This window comes from Peromyscus californicus, unplaced genomic scaffold, assembly GCF_007827085.1.
Source record: "Peromyscus californicus insignis strain IS unplaced genomic scaffold, ASM782708v3 Scaffold_4__1_contigs__length_199733344, whole genome shotgun sequence".
NCBI lineage: Eukaryota > Metazoa > Chordata > Mammalia > Rodentia > Cricetidae > Peromyscus > Peromyscus californicus.
In genome coordinates, this window is record NW_026294562.1 from 187,625,675 (window position 1) to 187,645,378 (window position 19,704).

The following is a 19,704-nucleotide window of genomic DNA, read 5'->3' on the forward strand; positions in this document are numbered from 1 at the left end:
CTTCAGTGATTTGTCTTATCAATTCCTTCAACTCAAGGCTCAGAGATCTATGCAGAAGAGGAGACAGACAGAATTATGAGTCCAAGGTGATGGATAACTCCATGGAGCAGTGTCTTCCAGACACTGTTACATATATAAGCTTACCCAGACTTTATGAGCATGCCGAAGGCTTGTTGAGTTTCAAATGGTACAGGTTCATATGGTGTCTCATAATTGTGAGGAGCAAGTGCACACCAATTCTCACCTCTAAAAAAGAAGCTTTTTGAAATTGATTCTTGCTTTGAATGGGAAAATCTGTTTTCTCTAGTGCAGTCTCACTAAGCATATTATTAGACACATTTTAGGACCAGTCCCATGCACAGAAGTAGTTGGATAACACAAAATGGAGAGAATGGTATTTTTGTAGACTTTTTTTGTCTTAATTTGCTTCTCTTTGTCTTCTTTGTGTATTTGTTTATTTTTCAATTTTTATATTTATTATTATATTTTATTTATTTATTTTCTTGATTTTACATTCCACCCAAAGGTTCCCCTCCTTACCCTCTTCCTAGGTCCCTCCTCCTTTATCGTCCAACCTCACCATATCCAATCTTCCTTCACTGTTTTTCTTTAGATACAGGCAAGAATCCCATGGATATCAGTGAGTCCTGATATATCAAGCTGCAGTGAGAACAGGGAAACCATTCTTCCACCAAGGTTGGATCAGGCAGTCCAGCAGGAGAAAGGACTTCCAAAAGCAGGCAACAGAGTCAGAGACATCCCCCTGCTCTCACTGCTAGGAGTCCTACTTGAAGACCAATTTACATAATTGTAACATATAGGCATGGAGTCTTGGTCAGTCCCATGTAGGTTCCCTGGCTGTCCTTTCAGTCTCTGTGAGCCCTTCTGAGCCCAGGTTAGTTGATTCTGTGTGATTTCATGTGGTGATCTTGACACCACTAGGTCCTTCAATTTTTGCTTTCCCTCTTCTGCAGTATTCCCCATGCTCTGCTCAAAGTTTGACTGTTACAATTTTTTCCACCTACAAGATATGTTGGGGTAAATGTGGTGCAGAAATTGTGGGAGTGACTAACAGATAAATGGAACAGCTGGAAACCCATACCATGAGAGGAAATATCCCCTGAGGACCAGGACTCAGAATCAGGATATCCCAGAGACCTAGGATAGAACCAAACAAGAATGGAAAAAAAAGTCCATGGAATGATTCCAAATGATATCCCTTTATAGTCATAAACTGATGTCTAGACCAATTGTTATAAGAGACACTTCACACATCAACTTGTGGAAAGAGATGTGTATTTGGTTTTTGATGTTTATTTTAATTTTCATTTTTATGTTTTTTTTCCTTTTTTTTCTTTTCATAGCTGAGAACCAAACACAGGACCTTGTACTTTCTAGGCAAGTGCTCTACCATTAAGCTAAATCCCTAAACCCCCTTGTGGTATTCTCTTTCCACTTTTCTCCTCTTTTTGGTTTTGTTTTTAAAGAAAAATAGAGGAAAAAACAATATAAAGGGAGGCAGGTAGGTAGTTGAGGAGGACCCAGAAGTACTTGGGAGAAGAGAAAAACATCAAAAACCACTCTAGGGAAAATTCAGTTTAATAGGCTATCCCCACATAGGTAAAGTGGAGAAGAGACAGCCTACTCAAGAAATGCTAGTGGAAAACCTGACAACCAGAGGTTGAAAAGAAGTATCTCCAACCATTGTCCTGTTCCAAAATCACGTCCAAATGGATCAAACACTTTAGTGTAAGTCCAGAAATCATGAATCTGATAAAGAAAACATGGAGAAAACTTCTAAATATATAGAATAACTCAGGATATAAGACCACATTTTAACAAGTGTGATTGCATAAAACTAATTTTGTTTGCATTCAAATATGTTATGAGGATGTTAAGAGGCAGCCCACACACAGAAGGAAAAATATCTACTGGCTGTACAAGACTGAAGAATATCTAGAATATAGAAAGTAGCAATAAACTGGGGCTGTAGACAGAGTCGTCAGTTAAGAGCGCTTGCTGATCTGTCAAAGGATCTGAGTTCAGTTTCAACCACCCATGTTGAAAGGCACCTCAAAACCACTTAAAATTCCAGCTCTGCAGGATCCAGCTTCCTCTTCTGGTCCCCAAGAAATCTGCATTCTCAAGCTTCCTACAGATACACACACATATCATTTATCAAATGTGAATCCAGTACTCAAATTGGCAAGATCAAATTCTCTGTCAAAGTGGACAAGAACACATTTCTCATTTTGTGACATCCACTCTCATCAACCATTTAGGTTCTTTTTTCAAGCTCTCAAGCATCTCCTGTTTTTCCAACCTTACAACACAGGGGAATTTGTCAATCTATATCTGAAAATGACATCGAATGCATGATAATCCTTGTATTAACTACAAAGCATTCATCTATAGTGCCTTATCCATACTAAAACCCGTGCCTTAATTTTCAGAATACCACCTGAAAACTACAAGTTTGCTCTGCCTTTGGCTTTTGCGGTGGACGAAATCAACAGGAATCTATATCTTCTACCAAATGTGTCTCTCATATTTTACTTCTTCACAGACCTTTTTCATGATAAACAAGCATTTCAAAAGTTCATATACATTACGACAAAAAGGCATAGACCTCTTCTTAACTACATCTGTAAACATAAGACCAAATGTCGTGTAATGATTACAGGACCAATGTTAACACCATCCATGAGCCTGGCACAATTTTTTGAGCTCTACAAATATCCACAGGTGAGGTTGTTTGGGTGGTAAAGTATGAAATATTTCTCATTTTTTGGCTAAGCCAGATGCTGAGGAGAGCATAAGGGGGAGATTGGCTTCACATTAATGTAAATCAAGTTCAAGTGTAATTAATCAGCCACTCAATGGGACATTCCCAATTCATCATTTGATATGTAGATGAGAAGAAGAATTAGCAGTCAAGGTGATTTTCCTTGAACAAATTGTAGAAAGGTGATTTTCTGCAGGTTTCTAACAGTGTATTATACCTGTAGTAATAGGGAAAATTGCCCTTCCTGTCATTTCAAACTGGTGCTTCACACACCTCAGGGCTCCCATTGAGATTTCTGATAGTCTTCTACCTCATGCTGCTCCCTGTGTTTTATGTCCTTCAGCTCACCTATGGACCTTTCCATCCTATCCTGAGCGATCGTGAACTATTTCCCAGTCTGTATCAGATGGCCTCCAAGGACACAGCTCTGGCCCTGGCCATGGTCTCTTTGATGATTCGCATCAACTGGAACTGGGTTGGGCTGGTCATCTCAGATGATGACCAGGGTCTCCAATTTCTCTCAGATCTGAGAGGAGAAAGTGAAGTCCAAAGAGTCTGCTTAGCCTTTGTGATCGTGATCCCAGTCAACATGGAGTTATACATGTCAAGAGCTGAAGTGTATAACAAGCAAATTGAGACATCATCCTCAAATGTTGTTATCATTTATGGTGACACAGACAGTACTCTAGCTATGTGCTTCAGAATGTGGGTATCACAGGGTATACAGAGAATATGGGTCACCACCTCACAGTGGGATGTCACTACAAGTATGAGAGACTTCACAGTTGACTCATTCCATGGGACTCTTGCTTTTGCACACCACCATGCTGAGATTTCTGGTTTTAAAAATTTTGTTCAGACGTTGAACTCTTCCAAATACACAGACCTATTCCTGGCACGACTGGGGTGGATATACTTTAGCTGTGAAGCTTCCACATCTAACTGTAACACACTGGAGAACAGCTCATTCAATGCTTCACTGGAATGGTTAATGCTACAGAGTTTTGACATGGCTTTTAGTGATGATGCTTATGATATATACAATGCTGTGTATGCTATGGCCCATGCTCTCCATGAAATGCTTCTTCAACAAGTAGAAAAGCAGCGAATCAACACTCTGAGAGAACTGAATTCTGACTGCTCACAGGTACTGTATCTTTCAATGGATGGTACTTGGTGTCATCAATTTTATAATCTTTAAAGAGTGTCTCACATGCTGAAACCAATATTTGTCATGTATGTGTTGTTCACTATAAGGGATGGTGTGCATAAGTGTACACACCTGATTCTGACACCACTGTAGGCTCTGGGGACCTTATCCCTCTTGATTCTCTGATAGCTACATTACAGGATACACTGCTGATTGAGTTCAGTAGTTACTTGTGTACCTGTGTGTGTGTGAGTATATTTGCGACTGATTTTCTGTATGTTTTTGTGTTTGTTTCTGTGTAAGTATTTGTGTCTTTGTGGATGTCTAAATGCATTTCTGTGACTTTGTATGCATGTGTATAGATGTGCTACTTTGCATGTATGAATATCTCCTGTGTTTTTTCATGACTGTGTATCTGAGCATATATTTATTCTGTGTGTCTCTTTGTGAATATTTTTATCAGTGTGTGTCTCTCTGTGTGTGTTTTTGTCTTTATGTGCCTATGTGTTTCTGTGTCTGTATTTGATTGCTTAGGTCTGTCTGTATGTGTGTGTTAGTGTGTATGTGTGTTAATGAGTGTGGCTGTATTATGTGTGTGCCTCTGCATGGGTGTCTGTGTGGAAGTGTTTGTTTGTTTGTTTGTTTGTGTGTGTGTGTTCATGGTGCATATTTATGTTCGATGTTTGTGTGTTTGTCTCTGTTTGTGTTTGATGGTTTCCCCTGAGAGAACTAAAAAATAGTAACACAATGATTTTATTTATTCACATGCTTTCATTGAGTTTCTCCCTTGGGCACCTTTAATGAATTTGCCTTAGGATAAAATAAAATCATTTTCAGACTTAAAGGAATATAGAATAAATAATATTGCCTATCTTTCAGCTTCACCTATTTCTGAAGAAGATGCACTTTGTTAATCCTGTTGGAGAAGTAATAAATATGAATCAGAAAGAAAAACTGCAAGCAGACTATGGCATTTACCACATTTCTAATTTCCCCCATGGTGTTGGACTTAAGGTGAAAATAGGAGAGTTTAAGCCATATTTTCCACATGGTCAACAGCTCCATTTATATGAAGATATGATAGAGTGGTCCACAGGAAGTAGACAGGTGGGTCTGACCACAATGTACTGATGCACACCTCACAGTTGTAACCAGTGTCAAGTGAGGGCCTTTGGGTTTCTTTGTGACTTAGTGAAATTAGAAGGATGGTCATGTAAAGACTCAATTTTAAACTTCTAGATGATGTTTCTTCCCTTCAGATTTTAAAAATATGATTTTTTGGTAAGTTTTTGAAAATCTAAGACAAAGATATGATGTATTTTTATCATATCAGAAACACTGTGATTTATAAACAAATATAAAACTAGATATGACCAACATTTGATATTATTCCCAGTAAATTTATCAATATTCTCTTGGTTCCATTGATTGCTGCCCATTGGTTTTCTTCTCTTCTGTTGAATCTCTCATCCACATGCTGGAAAGACTGAAGCTATTTGTAAGGAAAGATTTGGAACTAGGAACAGATATGCAAGTCATTAATTTATATTCTATAAATTTATTCAAGTACGTTGACTAGGAGGTCCTAAACTGCCTACTTGTCTAACAATACATTCACATTTTCATGGGCCACCTTAGATATTTTATTAATTAAAGTTTGTTTTTTAGAACTTTTATGCATATGGATGTTTTGCCTGTATATATCTGTTCCATATGAGTATTAGGTATGTCAGTATGCCCAGAGAGGGATTATGATACCCAGGAACTGAAGACCATTTTGTGCCTGCGTGTAGGAGTTGGGGGATTGAGCAGCAAGTGTGATGTGTTGCTGAGCCACCTCTCCAGCCCTCAATCATAATTTCTAAATGAATCCTTCATTAGAAGAGCATTGCTTTGCACCTTAATTCTTGCATAACTATTCAAAAAAACAAACAAATGAAAAAATAAATAGAAAGATTTGCATTTTTTTTCTTTGGTTGGACAGGCACTCATAATTATAATAGTTTGGCTTTGAGAAAATTTGAAAATAAAATATCCCATTATGTGTCCCCAGATATATCATAGTTATTGATTCTGATTTGTCTAGTTTTATAGTATCTGAACTACATTGCCTACTACAATATTGTTTGTTGCATTTGAAAGGGGTTTACTTCCAGAAAGTGTGCAAACTTAATCTGAAGTGATATCTCAAGTTGCTATGATAGAGTTTAATCAAGATTTAATATTCTATTTTCATAGTGATGAGAAAATTATGCTCAGAGAACAGAGCAAATGGGTTGAAGTTTTAGCTTTAGGGTTGAAGTTGAGGTACTAGCCTGTACCACTAGATCAGAGGTGAGAAATGAAATCACAAGTCTGCTTCTATCAGGCCTAACTTGGACGAACATTACAAAAACATCCACCAAAAGGATAGGAAGGACTAAAAACAAACCAATGTGTGCCATATTCTAGATATGCAAATTGTAAGCAGAAATGAAACTTGCAAACAGTGAGGAAGCAGGACTCCAAATGATATAATCATAGGCTTACATGACAGTGAACTCAATGACATACTAAACAAAGACTTCAAGGAATAATCATAAGAATGTTCTAGAAATCAAAGAGCATACAAATTACGCCTAAGGACAATCCAATTAGATCACAAACACTTGCAAATAATAAAGAATTTTGTGAAGATGTGACAAATATTCAATAAAGGTACAATAACAATGAAGAATTCATACTACCATTCTGAAAATGAAAGACAACAATTCACACAGCAAACTGTATAAAACATGTTACTAAGAGAATATCTCAAGTGGAACAGGCTATCGAGACTTGAAAGAAGACAGATGAATTATAATTCAAACTATGACAAAGATAAAACAATAAGGAAGGATGAAGAAAACACAAGAGACTTAGGGGACATCAATAAAAGACCAAATTAAGAAAGCACAGGCACAAGAACAGGACAATATGTGAAAGGACCAAAGGTATTTCTCATAAAATGACAGCCAAAATTTTACCAAATGCTGGGGAAATATGGCCATCCAGATACAGGAGGCAGTCAGAGTGCCCAACAGACAGGTTCAGAAAAGGACCTGCCTTTTTAGAATATTACTTAAAATCTCCATTATGCAGAATACAGAGGAATTTTAGGTTAAAAGACAGAAGGTCAAAATCATGGAAAGTCCTCATCATAATCACAGTAGCTTTAATCATAGACACTTTAAAACGAGGGAGTATCAATTATGTGTTTCAAACAGAGACAAAATTTACAACTTCAATTATTATACCCAAAAAAGCTATCCTTCATAATTTCAGGAAGATAGAAATACTTGTAATGGTGAACACCAATTTCAGGAATACTTAGCTACTGGAACATCATTAAGGAAGACACTCCCACAGTGTCTTTACACATTACACACTCCTTTATAATGAATATTAAGTTAATCAGTAGATGTCACAGGAATGGGTAGACTACACTAGATCACTAGACAGAAAAGCAAAGGTTTGAAATACATCAAAACTTACAAAAACACAAATCGACAATAATCACAAATAACTTTCATTAATAACTGAATTTGAAGAATCCCACTCTCTAATCAAAGGACACAGACAAGGAATTCTTTTTTAAAAAAAAAAACAAACAAACAATATTGTCTTGCTAGTGCACACATAAAAAAGAAGAGAGTCTCCGCAGTACAGGAAAAAGACCACTCCAGGTAAAGTGAATCAGAAAGAAGAAAATTGTAGTCCAATCAATGAACATGGGTGGAGAAATTCTCAAGTAAATACTGGCAAACAGGTCTCAAGAGCTCATCAGAAAGATCAATCCCTACACACAAGGTGACTATATTACAGGGATGTCAGGCTGGTTCAACATATGCAGATCAATCAATTAAAATATGTCACATAAATATGTGCTAGGACAGAAATTATATGCTTGTAGATGTAACCAACCTTCTTATTAAATAAGAAACACAGAACCAATGCAAAGAAGAAAGCCAAGAGGTCACAGCTATGAGCTAAAACCTTACCCTTCCTCCTGCAGTGGTCCTACCTCTCCGAACCAGAGCTACCCCTGTGTTAAAGTCTTTATATAGAGTTCCTGTCCTGCCTTCTCATTGGTTGTAAACCCAACCACATGACCGCCTCCTCACGGCCTGTCTGTATAGGCCTCCAGGTTTTCCATGATTGGTATTAAGATTAAAGGCATGTGTATCCAATAATGGCTGTATCCCTGAACACACAGAGACTTACCCAGCTCTGCCTACCAAGTGCTGGAATTACAAGTGTACGCCACCACTGCCCTGCTTTCCTATGGCTTGCTAATAGCTCTGACCCCCGGGCAACTTTATTTATTAACATACAAATAACATTTTAATACAAATAAAATATCACCATATATGCTCTTTGAAAAAGATACAGAAAAGGTCTTGAGCGATGTCCAGCATCCCTTCAGAGAAAGCAAACAAAGAAACATAAAAAAACACATTTGAAAAATAGAAAGGACATTTTTTTGACAAAATAAGTTTTTTATAAAACAGAACATAGAAAACATTGTACTACATGGAGAGAAACTTAAAGCATTTCCACTAAATTCAGAAATGGAATCAAGTGTGGTGGTGTTTCTCAGAATTAATAAAAAGCTAAAAATTTGGTCAACAATATGACCAAAGACCAATTAGACAGAGACAACTTCTCAATTAAGTTTCTCTTTTTTCTTTTAGCTCTGCTTGGTGTCAAGTTGGCAAAACTAAGCTACACAATGGGTGGGTAGGGTGTTCAATTCAGACATTCCAGTGGTGACACAACATATACTCCTAGATCTTCCTGAACTTTTAGTAGTTCAGAAGCACCTCAACACTTTATCAATTTGTTCTCACTTATTCATGTGTGGACTTGTACAATGTACTGAAAGAAATGTGTTCACTCAGGTCATGTATAGAAAGAAAACTTGTTAACTACTCAACATGATGAGATGCTACAAGTATTGAAAGAATAGTCAAACTCCTGGCCCAGCATCTGTCTGCTTTTCCTCAGATGCCCTCTGCTATGTGCAGTGTTGATTGCCCCCCTGGATTCAGAAAAATTCATCAAGAAGGAATGGCAGCCTGCTGTTTTGATTGCACCCCCTGCCCAGCAAATGAGATTTCCAATGAGACAGGTAAGTGTTTACTGCAGGGAGAAATCCTTCAGATTGACTGTCTTCTGCTATCCACACTGCACTTTTGAAGGGGCTTGGAAGGGTGCTGCACTGCTGTGTGATATTCACAAGAGAAGACTGCTCGGACATAGGTTTAAGCCAAATAATGTCTTCATTAGCTGGATGTCATCTACAGTTGATGTTCAGGACCCCAGTGTAGCACTGAGCCTTTCTCAGGGTGAGGTTTGAAGCAAAAGAACCATGTTCTGGGTTGACATACTTCAGTTACCAAGAACAGTGAGCCAAAAGCAGATCTACAGAAGCTAAAAAACAAGATTAGTACATTTTGAGACTTTCCCAGAACTATAAGGCGTATGATTGATTAGGTGTTTGCTTCAGATTGGCAGGTGGTGCTGCTAGGTGGTGAGTTTTATAGTCTGAGTGGTACTTCTATCATGGAGTCAGTTGAGCTAGGGAGGGTCTGGGGACCTACTAAATTCTGTGGTCCTTTTGCAGCACAAATAAAATCTATTCCTTTCTTAATTTTGTTTTTACAAGTGTGTGATCAATAATCATGTCCTCATAAAGAAAAACCTGTGCCTTCACATACGTCTTTGACTCATTGTAAAATCACTGTTGTTAGTATTTTGTAAAAGAAAGTGTTTTGAAAAATCAAACAGCCCTGTGATGTAATTCTACACTATATCTTTCCCAATGATTATATCCCTGTAAAGGTACATGTAGACTAGATTGGAGTCATGAGTCTTTATAAATATTTTGTTATTCATTTATCCTCCTTGAATGTATGTATGTGTTTCTGTGTGAGTTGATGTGCAGGAGATTGTGGAGGCTAAAACAGTGCATACAAGCCCCTGGACCTTGAGTTACAGACAGGTATAAGCTTCCACATGGATGCTGAGTCCAAACCCTTGTTCTCTGCAAGCTGTAAGCACTCTAACTGTTGAGTCATCTCCCGACACTGAAGTCATGAATCCCACACAACTTGTTCTTGCCACTGCCCACAACATTGCTGACAAAGAGAGATATTGTGTCACTGTATGTTGGGATGGTGAATAAGTATTGTGTGGTGGTAGGCATGCTCTTTATACAGCATTGGATGAATGGCTAGTATTTTGTGTTGTCACTTAGCTGACAGGAGAGTGGGAAAGACAGCATGATGATGTGAATTCAGGGTGGTACCATAAGGCTGCAAAAAGGAAACTCTGGGATGATGCAAGTGCTGTTACTTCCATGTGAGGGAGGTTTTAAGAGAGTTTTGAGACTGTTGCCATTGTGGGTTGTGGTGACTAAAGATTAGTAATTGTGGGCAAAATTACTAGATAAAGCTATAGTGAGACAGCTCTATGCCAGCATTTTCTAGTGTTCCTGTTTACAAGGTCAATATGATTTCATATCAAAAAAGAGGGGAAAAGTGTTGACATTTGATGTTTAGAAAGACAGGTGTCCTACTAAAGATTTTTGTACACAGTAGTAATGAATAATGTCACAATATAATAAACAAAATAGCTTTGTAGTGAAGAGAAACAGGCACAGTTATTCCAATTATAGTGTGGCACACATAATCCATATAAGTCAACTGGTTATTAATTTGGAGATGGCCAAATTCAAAGGTGAGGCCAGAATTGTTTTTGACTTTTATTGCCAGTCATTGTCTATAATGCAAAGAACAATTAAAAAAGACCTTTATGGTGTTGGAGAGGTCTTTCAGCGGTTAAGAGCATGGGCTGCTTTTCCAGAGGTCCTGAGTTCAATTCCGAGAACCACATGGTGGCACACATCTATCTGTAATGAGAATTGGTGCCCTCTTCTAGTGTGTAGGCATACATGCAGGCAGAGCACTGTATACATAATAAATAACTAAATCTTTAAAAAAAGGTATTTAGGGTCAGTGAGAAGAGTTAGCAGGTAAATCTCTTGCCAAAATTCTGATGACCTGAATTCATCTTAGGAAGCCCATTGAAATGAGATTGAGCCAACTCCTACAAGATGCCCTCTTGACACTTTGTACTGTACACACACACACACACACACACACACACACACACACACATACACACACGAAAACACACACATATGTGTAAAAAATAAACAGAATGTAATAAAATTGATTTAAGGTAATAACTATTAAGGGCATTTATAATAATAAATACCAACAAAAATAAACAAAAACTTTATGTTTATATATATTTGAATTAGAGAGTAGTAAGTCCATATAGGGCCAGGTCCATGTGATGGCCACTGGAGGCATCTGATGCCCTTTGTACCAGAGTTACAGGTAGTAATATTGCACTTCACATGTTCTGGGAACTGGACTTAGGCCCCCTGTAAGAGCAGATCATGTTCTTAACACATAGCCATCTTTCCAGCCCCTTAAAGAACAACAAACATAAAATGTAATCATAGCTGGCCATAAATGCTAGGTTGGTTTAGTTCATGGAATGACTTAAAATCCTGGAAGCACTTTATTGTTCTTCATTATTATCCACCATTTAGCACAATTACAATCATATTTCCCTTGCTTGCTGTGGTGGAAATTACAACTTATGAATGGGGTATTATTGTTCAATTCAAATATTCTGTGTTACCACTCTCACTTGAGTGTTCTCATGTTGTCTTATTCATGCTGTTTTACCAATAACTACTTCACCATTGAGTACATTAGTAGAACCCAGGTCTGTTGGAGCCCACAGAAGTTTCCTAGTGATATCTGTGCTTGCTTTCCCAGTATGGCTGCTTAAGAGGATGATTGGACCTCAGGCCTGGGTACTAGGTGTTTGGTAGCATCTACATTTAGTTGTATCTAGTAAGCGGAATGTCTTTTGCCTCCCCCCTTGGCATTGATATAAAAAGCACTTTGAAATAAAGTTCTGGGCTGGTGGATTAAGATCTAGGCCTCTCTGAGGCTATCCTGTCTGTCTGTCTGTCTGTCTGTCTGTCTCTCTTTCTCTCTCTCTCTCTCTCTCTCTCTCTCTCTCTCTCTCTCTCTCTTCCCTATATATTTCTATCTAAATCTCTTATCCCTCACTCCCCAATAACACCCATGGGGAAAATGTTGTGGTAGGTCCCCACACAGGTCTCATATAGAAGGAAATTAGGGAAGGAAGTAAGTGCTATGTGCTCACAAAGGTGATTATATAAGATACAAGACTTCTGGGTGCTATGTGTGTATAGAGTTTTCTACCTTAACAGCAGGGTTATTTCATATTATTTCATTGCTGGGTATCCCTATTTCCTGATGAGGATACAACTAAGGGCATTATATTTCATTAATTTTTCTTGAGAATTTCATACATCATTATAAAATCTCCCTCTCTCCCCATTCTCTTTTCAACATATCACATGCAAGAAAATCTCTCAAACTCATGAGCTCTTTTTCATTTATTATTTTCAAACACTCTTTTTCATTTACTGCTTTCTCATACACATGCACTTGCACACACACACACACACAATAGATTTTATTTGTTGTTGCTCAGCTACTCATGTGTTTGGTGATGATAATATGGGAATAAAAAAAGGTATAAGAAGTTTGATCCTGGATAAGATCAAGTCTCCATCTCTCATGAGGGCATCACTTCTAATTCAGACAGAAAGATTCATGTTATAGTGATCTACGTTTGTCCTTGTAGAAGATAGGCATTATGAAATGGAAGCAGTGCTCTTCAGAAAAGTATCAATTACATCTTTATCAATGAAGTATGTGGATGTTGTAAAGTTCCCAAAATACACTGGCATGACCTGTCCATAAGAAATGCGCCGGGCGGTGGTGGCGCACGCCTTTAATCCCAGCACTCGGGAGGCAGAGCCAGGCGGATCTCTGTGAGTTCGAGGCTAGCCTGGACTACCAAGTGAGTTCCAGGAAAGGCGCAAAGCTACACAGAGAAACCCTGTCTCGAAAAACCAAAAAAAAAAAAAAAAAAAAAAAAAAAAGAAATGCTGAAGTTGCACTAACAATACTTTTGCTTTCTGCATCAGATGTGGATCAATGTATGAAGTGTCCAGAGGACCAGTATGCCAATGCAGAGCAGAACCACTGCCTGTACAAAGATGTGACCTTTCTGGCCTTTGATGACCCCTTGGGGGTGACTCTGTCCAGTATGGCCTTGTGTTTGTCTGCATTCACCCTTCTGGTTCTTGGGATCTTTGTGAAGCACCAAGACACTCCCATTGTGAAGGCCAATAACCTCACTCTCAGCTACATCCTGCTCATCTCCCTCATCTTCTGTTTCCTCTGTTCCTTGCTCTTCATTGGCCATCCCAACTCAGTCACCTGCATCCTGCAGCAAATAACATATGGAATTTTATTCACTGTGGCTGTTTCCACTGTGTTGGCCAAGACAATTACTGTGGTTTTGGCTTTCAAAATCACTACTCCTGGAAGAAGGATGAAGTGGCTCCTGGTATCAGGGGTACCTACCTACATTATTTCCATCTGCACCATCATCCAAATTATTCTTTGTGCAATCTGGTTGGGAACATCTCCTCCCTCTGTTGACATTGATGTACACTCTGAGCATGGCCACATCATCATTGTGTGCCACAAGGGCTCAGTAACTGCTTTCTACTCTGTCTTAGGATACCTGGGCTCTCTGGCCCTAGGGAGCTTCACTGTGGCTTTCTTGGCCAGGAATCTCCCTGACACATTCAATGAAGCCAAATTCTTGACGTTCAGCATGCTGTTGTTCTGCAGTGTCTGGGTCACTTTTCTCCCTGTCTACCACAGTACCAAGGGCAAGGTCATGGTGGCTGTGGAGGTCTTCTCCATCTTAGCCTCCAGTACAGGCTTGTTGGGATGTGTCTTTGTCCCCAAGTGCTACATCATTTTGTTAAGACCAGAGAGAAATTCTCTTCAAAAGTTAAGGGAGAGATCATCATCCAGAACTCACATTTCATAAATTTTAAATGACACCTGTAATGTTGGTACAGAATAACCCATTAGGATACGAAGAAAGATTATTCATTAGCTAGTGACTCTCACTGTTTCTTTTAATGATGTTGTTTATCAGTGTCATGTATACTATTTTTATCTACATTGTCTCCCACAATCTTCCACTTAGCCACCTATTTTTACAAGACATGGCTGTTCTACATTAGTGCATAGGGGTAATGTTCTATTTGTCTCATATATACTATAAGATTTGAAATAAAATCTGAGGCTTCTTTTTGATATCTTAGTGAATGTAAGATTTTAATATCACATGAATATTGAACGAATCTGAATGAAGTTTGTGAACTCATGTTTGCAGATAAAGGCAAAACAATGCTAGCCCTTGTAGGGGGAAGACTAGAGAATCCTGATGCATCCTGGGAGTTAGAGGAGTAGAACTCATGAGATAGAGGGATGTTTTGATAAACAGATATTGCAGAATATTGCAGAAGCCTGAGAGATGTCTCAGCAGACAAAATCGTGTGCTGCTCTTGCAAAGTGGCTGAGTTCAATACACAGCCCTCATAAAATGTAGTTCACACCACCTGTAATGGTAGCTCCAAGGGATTAATGCCCTCTTTGGGCCTCTAAGGACTCTTATACACACACATGCACATAACAAAACACTCAACACACACACACACACACACACACACACACACACACACACACTTTCACACACATCTGAATCCAACACCTTTCTGTCTCTCACTAGAAAGCAAAGAGGTTCCTATGGGATAATAATAATATAAAATACATGAAAAGAAAATATACTAGGATAAAACTAAAAATAACACATTAAATTGAACAAAAGCAATAAAGAGAAGGAAAGAGGCCAAGAAAACTCAGATGAATCAGAGACCCACTTGGCTGCATACTCGATGCCACCAAAACATAATGTGGTAGCCATTGCACATACTCAAGGAACCCATAGGGTAAAATGAGAGAAGAAAAAAATAAGAGGACAAGACAAAGCAACAAAAATAAGATAAAAACAACAAAGAAACAAACAAAAAAGTAAAACTCCCTGACATTATATTGTGAGACAAGAAACATCCAAAGACGCCATGAGTTCATTTTCTGTTGTCATCTACTGTTGAACATGCATTCTACTCTTCAAAGTAGTTGGTTTCCCCAGTGAGACTCCCTTGAAGGAAACTAAGCTTTCATTAGCAGCTGGCTATCAACTGGATATTGCTTCTGGGTTAGGAATGAGGCATGTGTCCACTTCTCCTTTCAGCTCAAGTACCCTGCACTTGATAATGTTTTGTCAATCTGACACAAGCTAAAGTCATCTGAGAGGAGGGAACCTCAATTAAGAAAACGTTTTTAAGCTGGCAGTGGTGGTGCACACGTTTAATCCCAGCCCTTGGGAGGTATAAGCTGGCAGATGTCTGTGAGTCTGAGGCCAGCCTGGTCTACAGAGTTAGTTACAGGAGAACCAAGGCTACATGAAGAAACCCTGTCCTTTTTTGTTTGTTTGTTTGTTTTGAGATGGGGTTTCTTTGCGTAGCTTTGTGCCTTTCCTGACACTCACTCTGTAGACAAGACTGGCCTCTAACTCACAGAGATCCACCTGGCTCTGCCTCCCGAGTGCTGGGATTAAAGGTGTGCACCACCACCGCCTGGCAGAAACCCTGTCTTGACGCCTCCCACCCCCCAAAAAGAAAATGAGATCCAGCTATAGGGTATTTTCTTAGTTAGTGATTGATATGGAGGGCCCAGCTCAAAGCAGGTGGTGACAATCCTAGGCTGGTGGTCCTGAGTTCTATAAGAAAGCAGGCTGAGCAAGACCGTAAGCAGCACCTCCCCATGGCCTCTGCCTCCGTTCCTACCTCCATTCTCTGCCCTGTTTGACTTCGGTCCTGGCTTCCTTCAATGATGAACTCAAATGTGAAAGTGTATGCAAAATACGCCCTTTCCTCTCCAACTTGGTTTTTGGCCATGTTGTTTTATTGCAGCAATAGAAACTCTAACTATGACAAGTTGGTACCAGGGGTGGGGTCTTGCTTTGACAGACCTGACCATGTTGTATTGTAGGAGGACCTTGAAGGGACTTTGAAACATTGTATAAGAAAATCCTTTGAGTTTTACCTAATGGTGAGCTGTTCTGTAGTAGCTTGGACTATAAGAATGTTGAGTGTAATGCAGAAGATGGGAACATGGCTTGTGAAGTTTCAGAGGGAAGTTTAAAGACTCTATTGGGGACATTTGTTATTTTGAATTAAGATTCTGTGGCCCTGATTAGCTGGGCCTGAATTATCAACTACGATTAACAAAATATCTGAACAACTAAATTGAAAATTTGTTTTACTGAGATACTCGATGCTGGTTGGTTTGAGAAATTAGTGGTGATTAAGAAGAGCCCATAGTGGTGGTGGTGCATGGCATAAATCCTAGCACTCTGGAGGCAGAGCAAGGCAGATCTCTGTGAGTTCAAGGCCAGTTTGGGCTACAGAGTGTGTTCCAGTACAGGCACCAAAACTACACTGAAAAACCCTGTCTTAAAAAAAAAAGAAGAAGAACCCAGCATTGATGAGTTGAAATTTTCTGAGAAGTGTTTCTTGAGAGCACACGGATGCTGTGTCCCAGAGGCAGTTGTATTTTATGCTGGCAGTCAAACGTGGTGGTGTGAGAGTCACCCAGGTGGTACTGGTTTTGAAGGTATGAATTGGTCATGGATTCCAGCGGAGGCTTGGCACTGTGAGAAGCCAGGAGATGCTATCGGTGAAGGTGGAAGTACACTAGCAGGTGAAGGTCCACAATTAAAGGAGTCACACAGAGAATTTGAGACTTGGAACCATGAAGAGAGTCCATGAGAGGCGTTGATGAAAGTGCAGCCAAGTTGCAGCAGAAGACCCAGCATTGTGGTTGATGTCAGTACTGTGGGGTGACTAACAAGAACAGCAGCAGCTATAGAGTGGAGCCATCCTGAGACTGGAAGGCAAGCTGTGTGTGCTGCAGAGGATGGAGCTGAACAAGTGCCCCAAGCCCTTCGGAGAAGCCCAGAAGATAGTAAGTGGATCCAGACATTGGAAATCGAACTATTACACAGTAGGAGAGTAGATTTTATTTGTCAGAGAGACTTTGCCTTGGGCCTTTCCCTCTTGAAGTAAGGAATTATTTAATCTGATTTTTATTTTTTAAGGAGCCCACACTTGAGAGATTTCAACTTTTTTTTTTTTTTTTTTCGAGACAGGGTTTCTCTGTGTAGCTTTGGAGCCTGTCCTGGAACTCACTCTGTAGCCCAGGCTGGCCTCGAACTCACAGAGATCTGCCTGCCTCTGCCTCCCAAGTGCTGGGATTAAAGGCATGTGCCACCACTGCCTGGCTAGATTTTAAACTTTTAAAAACATTTTTGGGTTTGAAAAGAGACTGGATATGATAAAGGGACTGATTTTTCTGTTTTTTGAGACAGAGTTTCTCTGTGTAGTACTGGCTAGTCTTGATCTCACTGTATAGATCTGAGTGGTTTTGAAATCACAGAAATCCACCTGTCTCTGTCTCCTGAGTGCTGACAGTAAATGTATATGCCATCACTGCCCAGCAGGATTGCATTTTTAAAAAGATTTATTTATTTTGTATAGTGTTCTGCATGCATGTATTTCTGAATGCCAGAATAAGTCACCAGCTGGTTGTGAGCCAACATGCAATTGCTCAGAGTTTAACTCAGGGCCTCTGGAAAATCTGCCAGTACTCTTAACCTCTGAGTGAAATTTTAGTGTGTTCCATTGTGGGACTTTTAAAACTGTGGGACATGATGTTAATAAATAAAGTTGCCCAGGGGTCAGAGCTATTAGAGCCATAGCAAGAGCTTGGTGGTTGTGGGCATGCCTTTAATCCCAGCACTTGATAGACAGAGCTAGGTAGATCTCTGTGTGTTCAAGGATACAGCCAGCATTGGAGACACACACCTTTAATCTCAATCCCAACCATAGAAGACCTGGAAGTCTCTACAGACAGGCAGTGACGAGGCAGTCGTGTGTTTGGGTTTACAACCAATGAGAAGACAGAACAGAAAGACTATATAAAGACAAACACACAGGAAGTAGGTCTCTTTCAGAGAGGTCTCTTGGCTTAAGAGGCTAGCTTCAGGGTAAGGCTCTTAGCTCTGATCTCTTGGCTTTCTTCTTTGCAAAAATAAAACTGTGGGACATGTAAAGTTACTTATGTTTTTAAAAATATTTGTTTACTTTATTTTATGTACTTTGGTGTTTTGCTTGAATGTATATCTGTGTCAGGGTATTGGATCCCATGGAACTAAAATTACAGACAGTTGTGAGGTGCCATATCGGTGCTGGGACTTGAACCTGGCTTCTCAGGAAGAATAACCATTGCTGTTAAATGCTGAGCCATCTCTCCAGCCCCTACTTAGAATTTAATATGAGATTTGGGGAAGAATGGAAAAGGAAAGGTAGCTTTGTAGTGATGTATTTGTGTGTCAAAATTATATGGTGTCAATTGTGATGGATAGTTTCCTAAGAACTTGACATATCTGAGTCATCACATCTAAAATCATCTGAGAAGAGGGACACCAATTAAAAGAATGCCTTCAGCTCTTAAGATCACAGGGCTAGCTCTTCTACATGATCTAGGCATTGCTGGGTGAGGGGAGGGAGAGAAAGGCAGCTCATGCCCACCCATGCCACCACCAGACATTTGGGTATTAGGGAGAGCATGTCCTGTGGTTATCGGAATGGGAGAACTATCCCTGACCCCCAGCAGCTGCAACACTTGGGAGAGCAAACACTATACCTCATGAGGGAAGCACAATACAGCCACGCTTGTTAGTGCAGTTGTAGATGAGCCAGCCAAAAACTGTGAGCATGCATGATCTGTCCCAAGTACCCATCTGTCTTGAGGCAGCAAGGGTTGAGGAGAGTTGCCCTCCTCCCCTATGCCCAATATCTGGGGCAAGTGATAGAGCTGACTTTGTGTCCATAGAGTGGGAGAGCTGACTCTGTAGCCGTAAGAGTGGGAGAGCTATACCTGACCCCCACCAAATACACCACTTGGGAGAGCAGGCCCTGCACCTCACCAGAGAAGCACAATGGAGCCATCGTTGTTAGTGCAGGTGTGTGTGAGCCAGCCCTGAAGTTGTAAGCAGGAAGAGTTGTCCCCATTTGACATCTATTCCACCAATCCTACAGCTTCCCAGGCCCAGACCCAAGGATATGACTTGGCCTGCCCCACTATCCACCCTATCTATGATCTGGTGGAGCTTGTGAAGGGACCTGGACTTTACACCTAAAGTCTCAAGATTTCTAAAACACGGGGCAACAACAGGATTTCTAGGAGGAGCCCTAGTTAGGGCCCAATATTGATAAGATAGTAGAAACCAAAGGCCTCGAACCAGACCAATGACTCTTTGCAATGAACCCTTGTAAGTAAAGATAAATGCAAAAGGGGTTCACGGCGTGAATCATTGTCTCACACTGCAGCTTCCATGATGAGATTTTAAAAAATTTTCCCTTATTTTATTTTATTCTATTTTTTCCTTTTTTCTCTTACACACACAATTTTTCTCTTACAAACACACATGCACACACACACACACACACACACACACACACACACACACACACTCTATTTGAATGGACCAGGCAACTGAACAAAGTGGATTTCCATGAGAATGAGGGAAGTGCATCATGGGAAGAGTCCTGGGGCTTTAGAGACACACAAGGCATCATCTT

General features: G+C 39.8%; 1 protein-coding gene across 1 annotated transcript; it reads left to right on the forward strand.

The window, feature by feature from the left end:
• Positions 1-2,640: 2,640 nt before the first annotated feature.
• On the forward strand, positions 2,641-14,299 carry LOC128094949 (vomeronasal type-2 receptor 116-like). The gene is made up of 5 exons (XM_052713572.1): positions 2,641-2,745; positions 3,129-3,932; positions 4,815-5,042; positions 8,961-9,084; positions 13,060-14,299. Exons 1-5 carry the CDS (start codon positions 2,674-2,676, stop codon positions 13,977-13,979), a joined length of 2,148 nt encoding a protein of 715 aa, XP_052569532.1. The 5' UTR covers positions 2,641-2,673; the 3' UTR covers positions 13,980-14,299.
• The last annotated feature ends 5,405 nt before the right edge of the window (positions 14,300-19,704 follow it).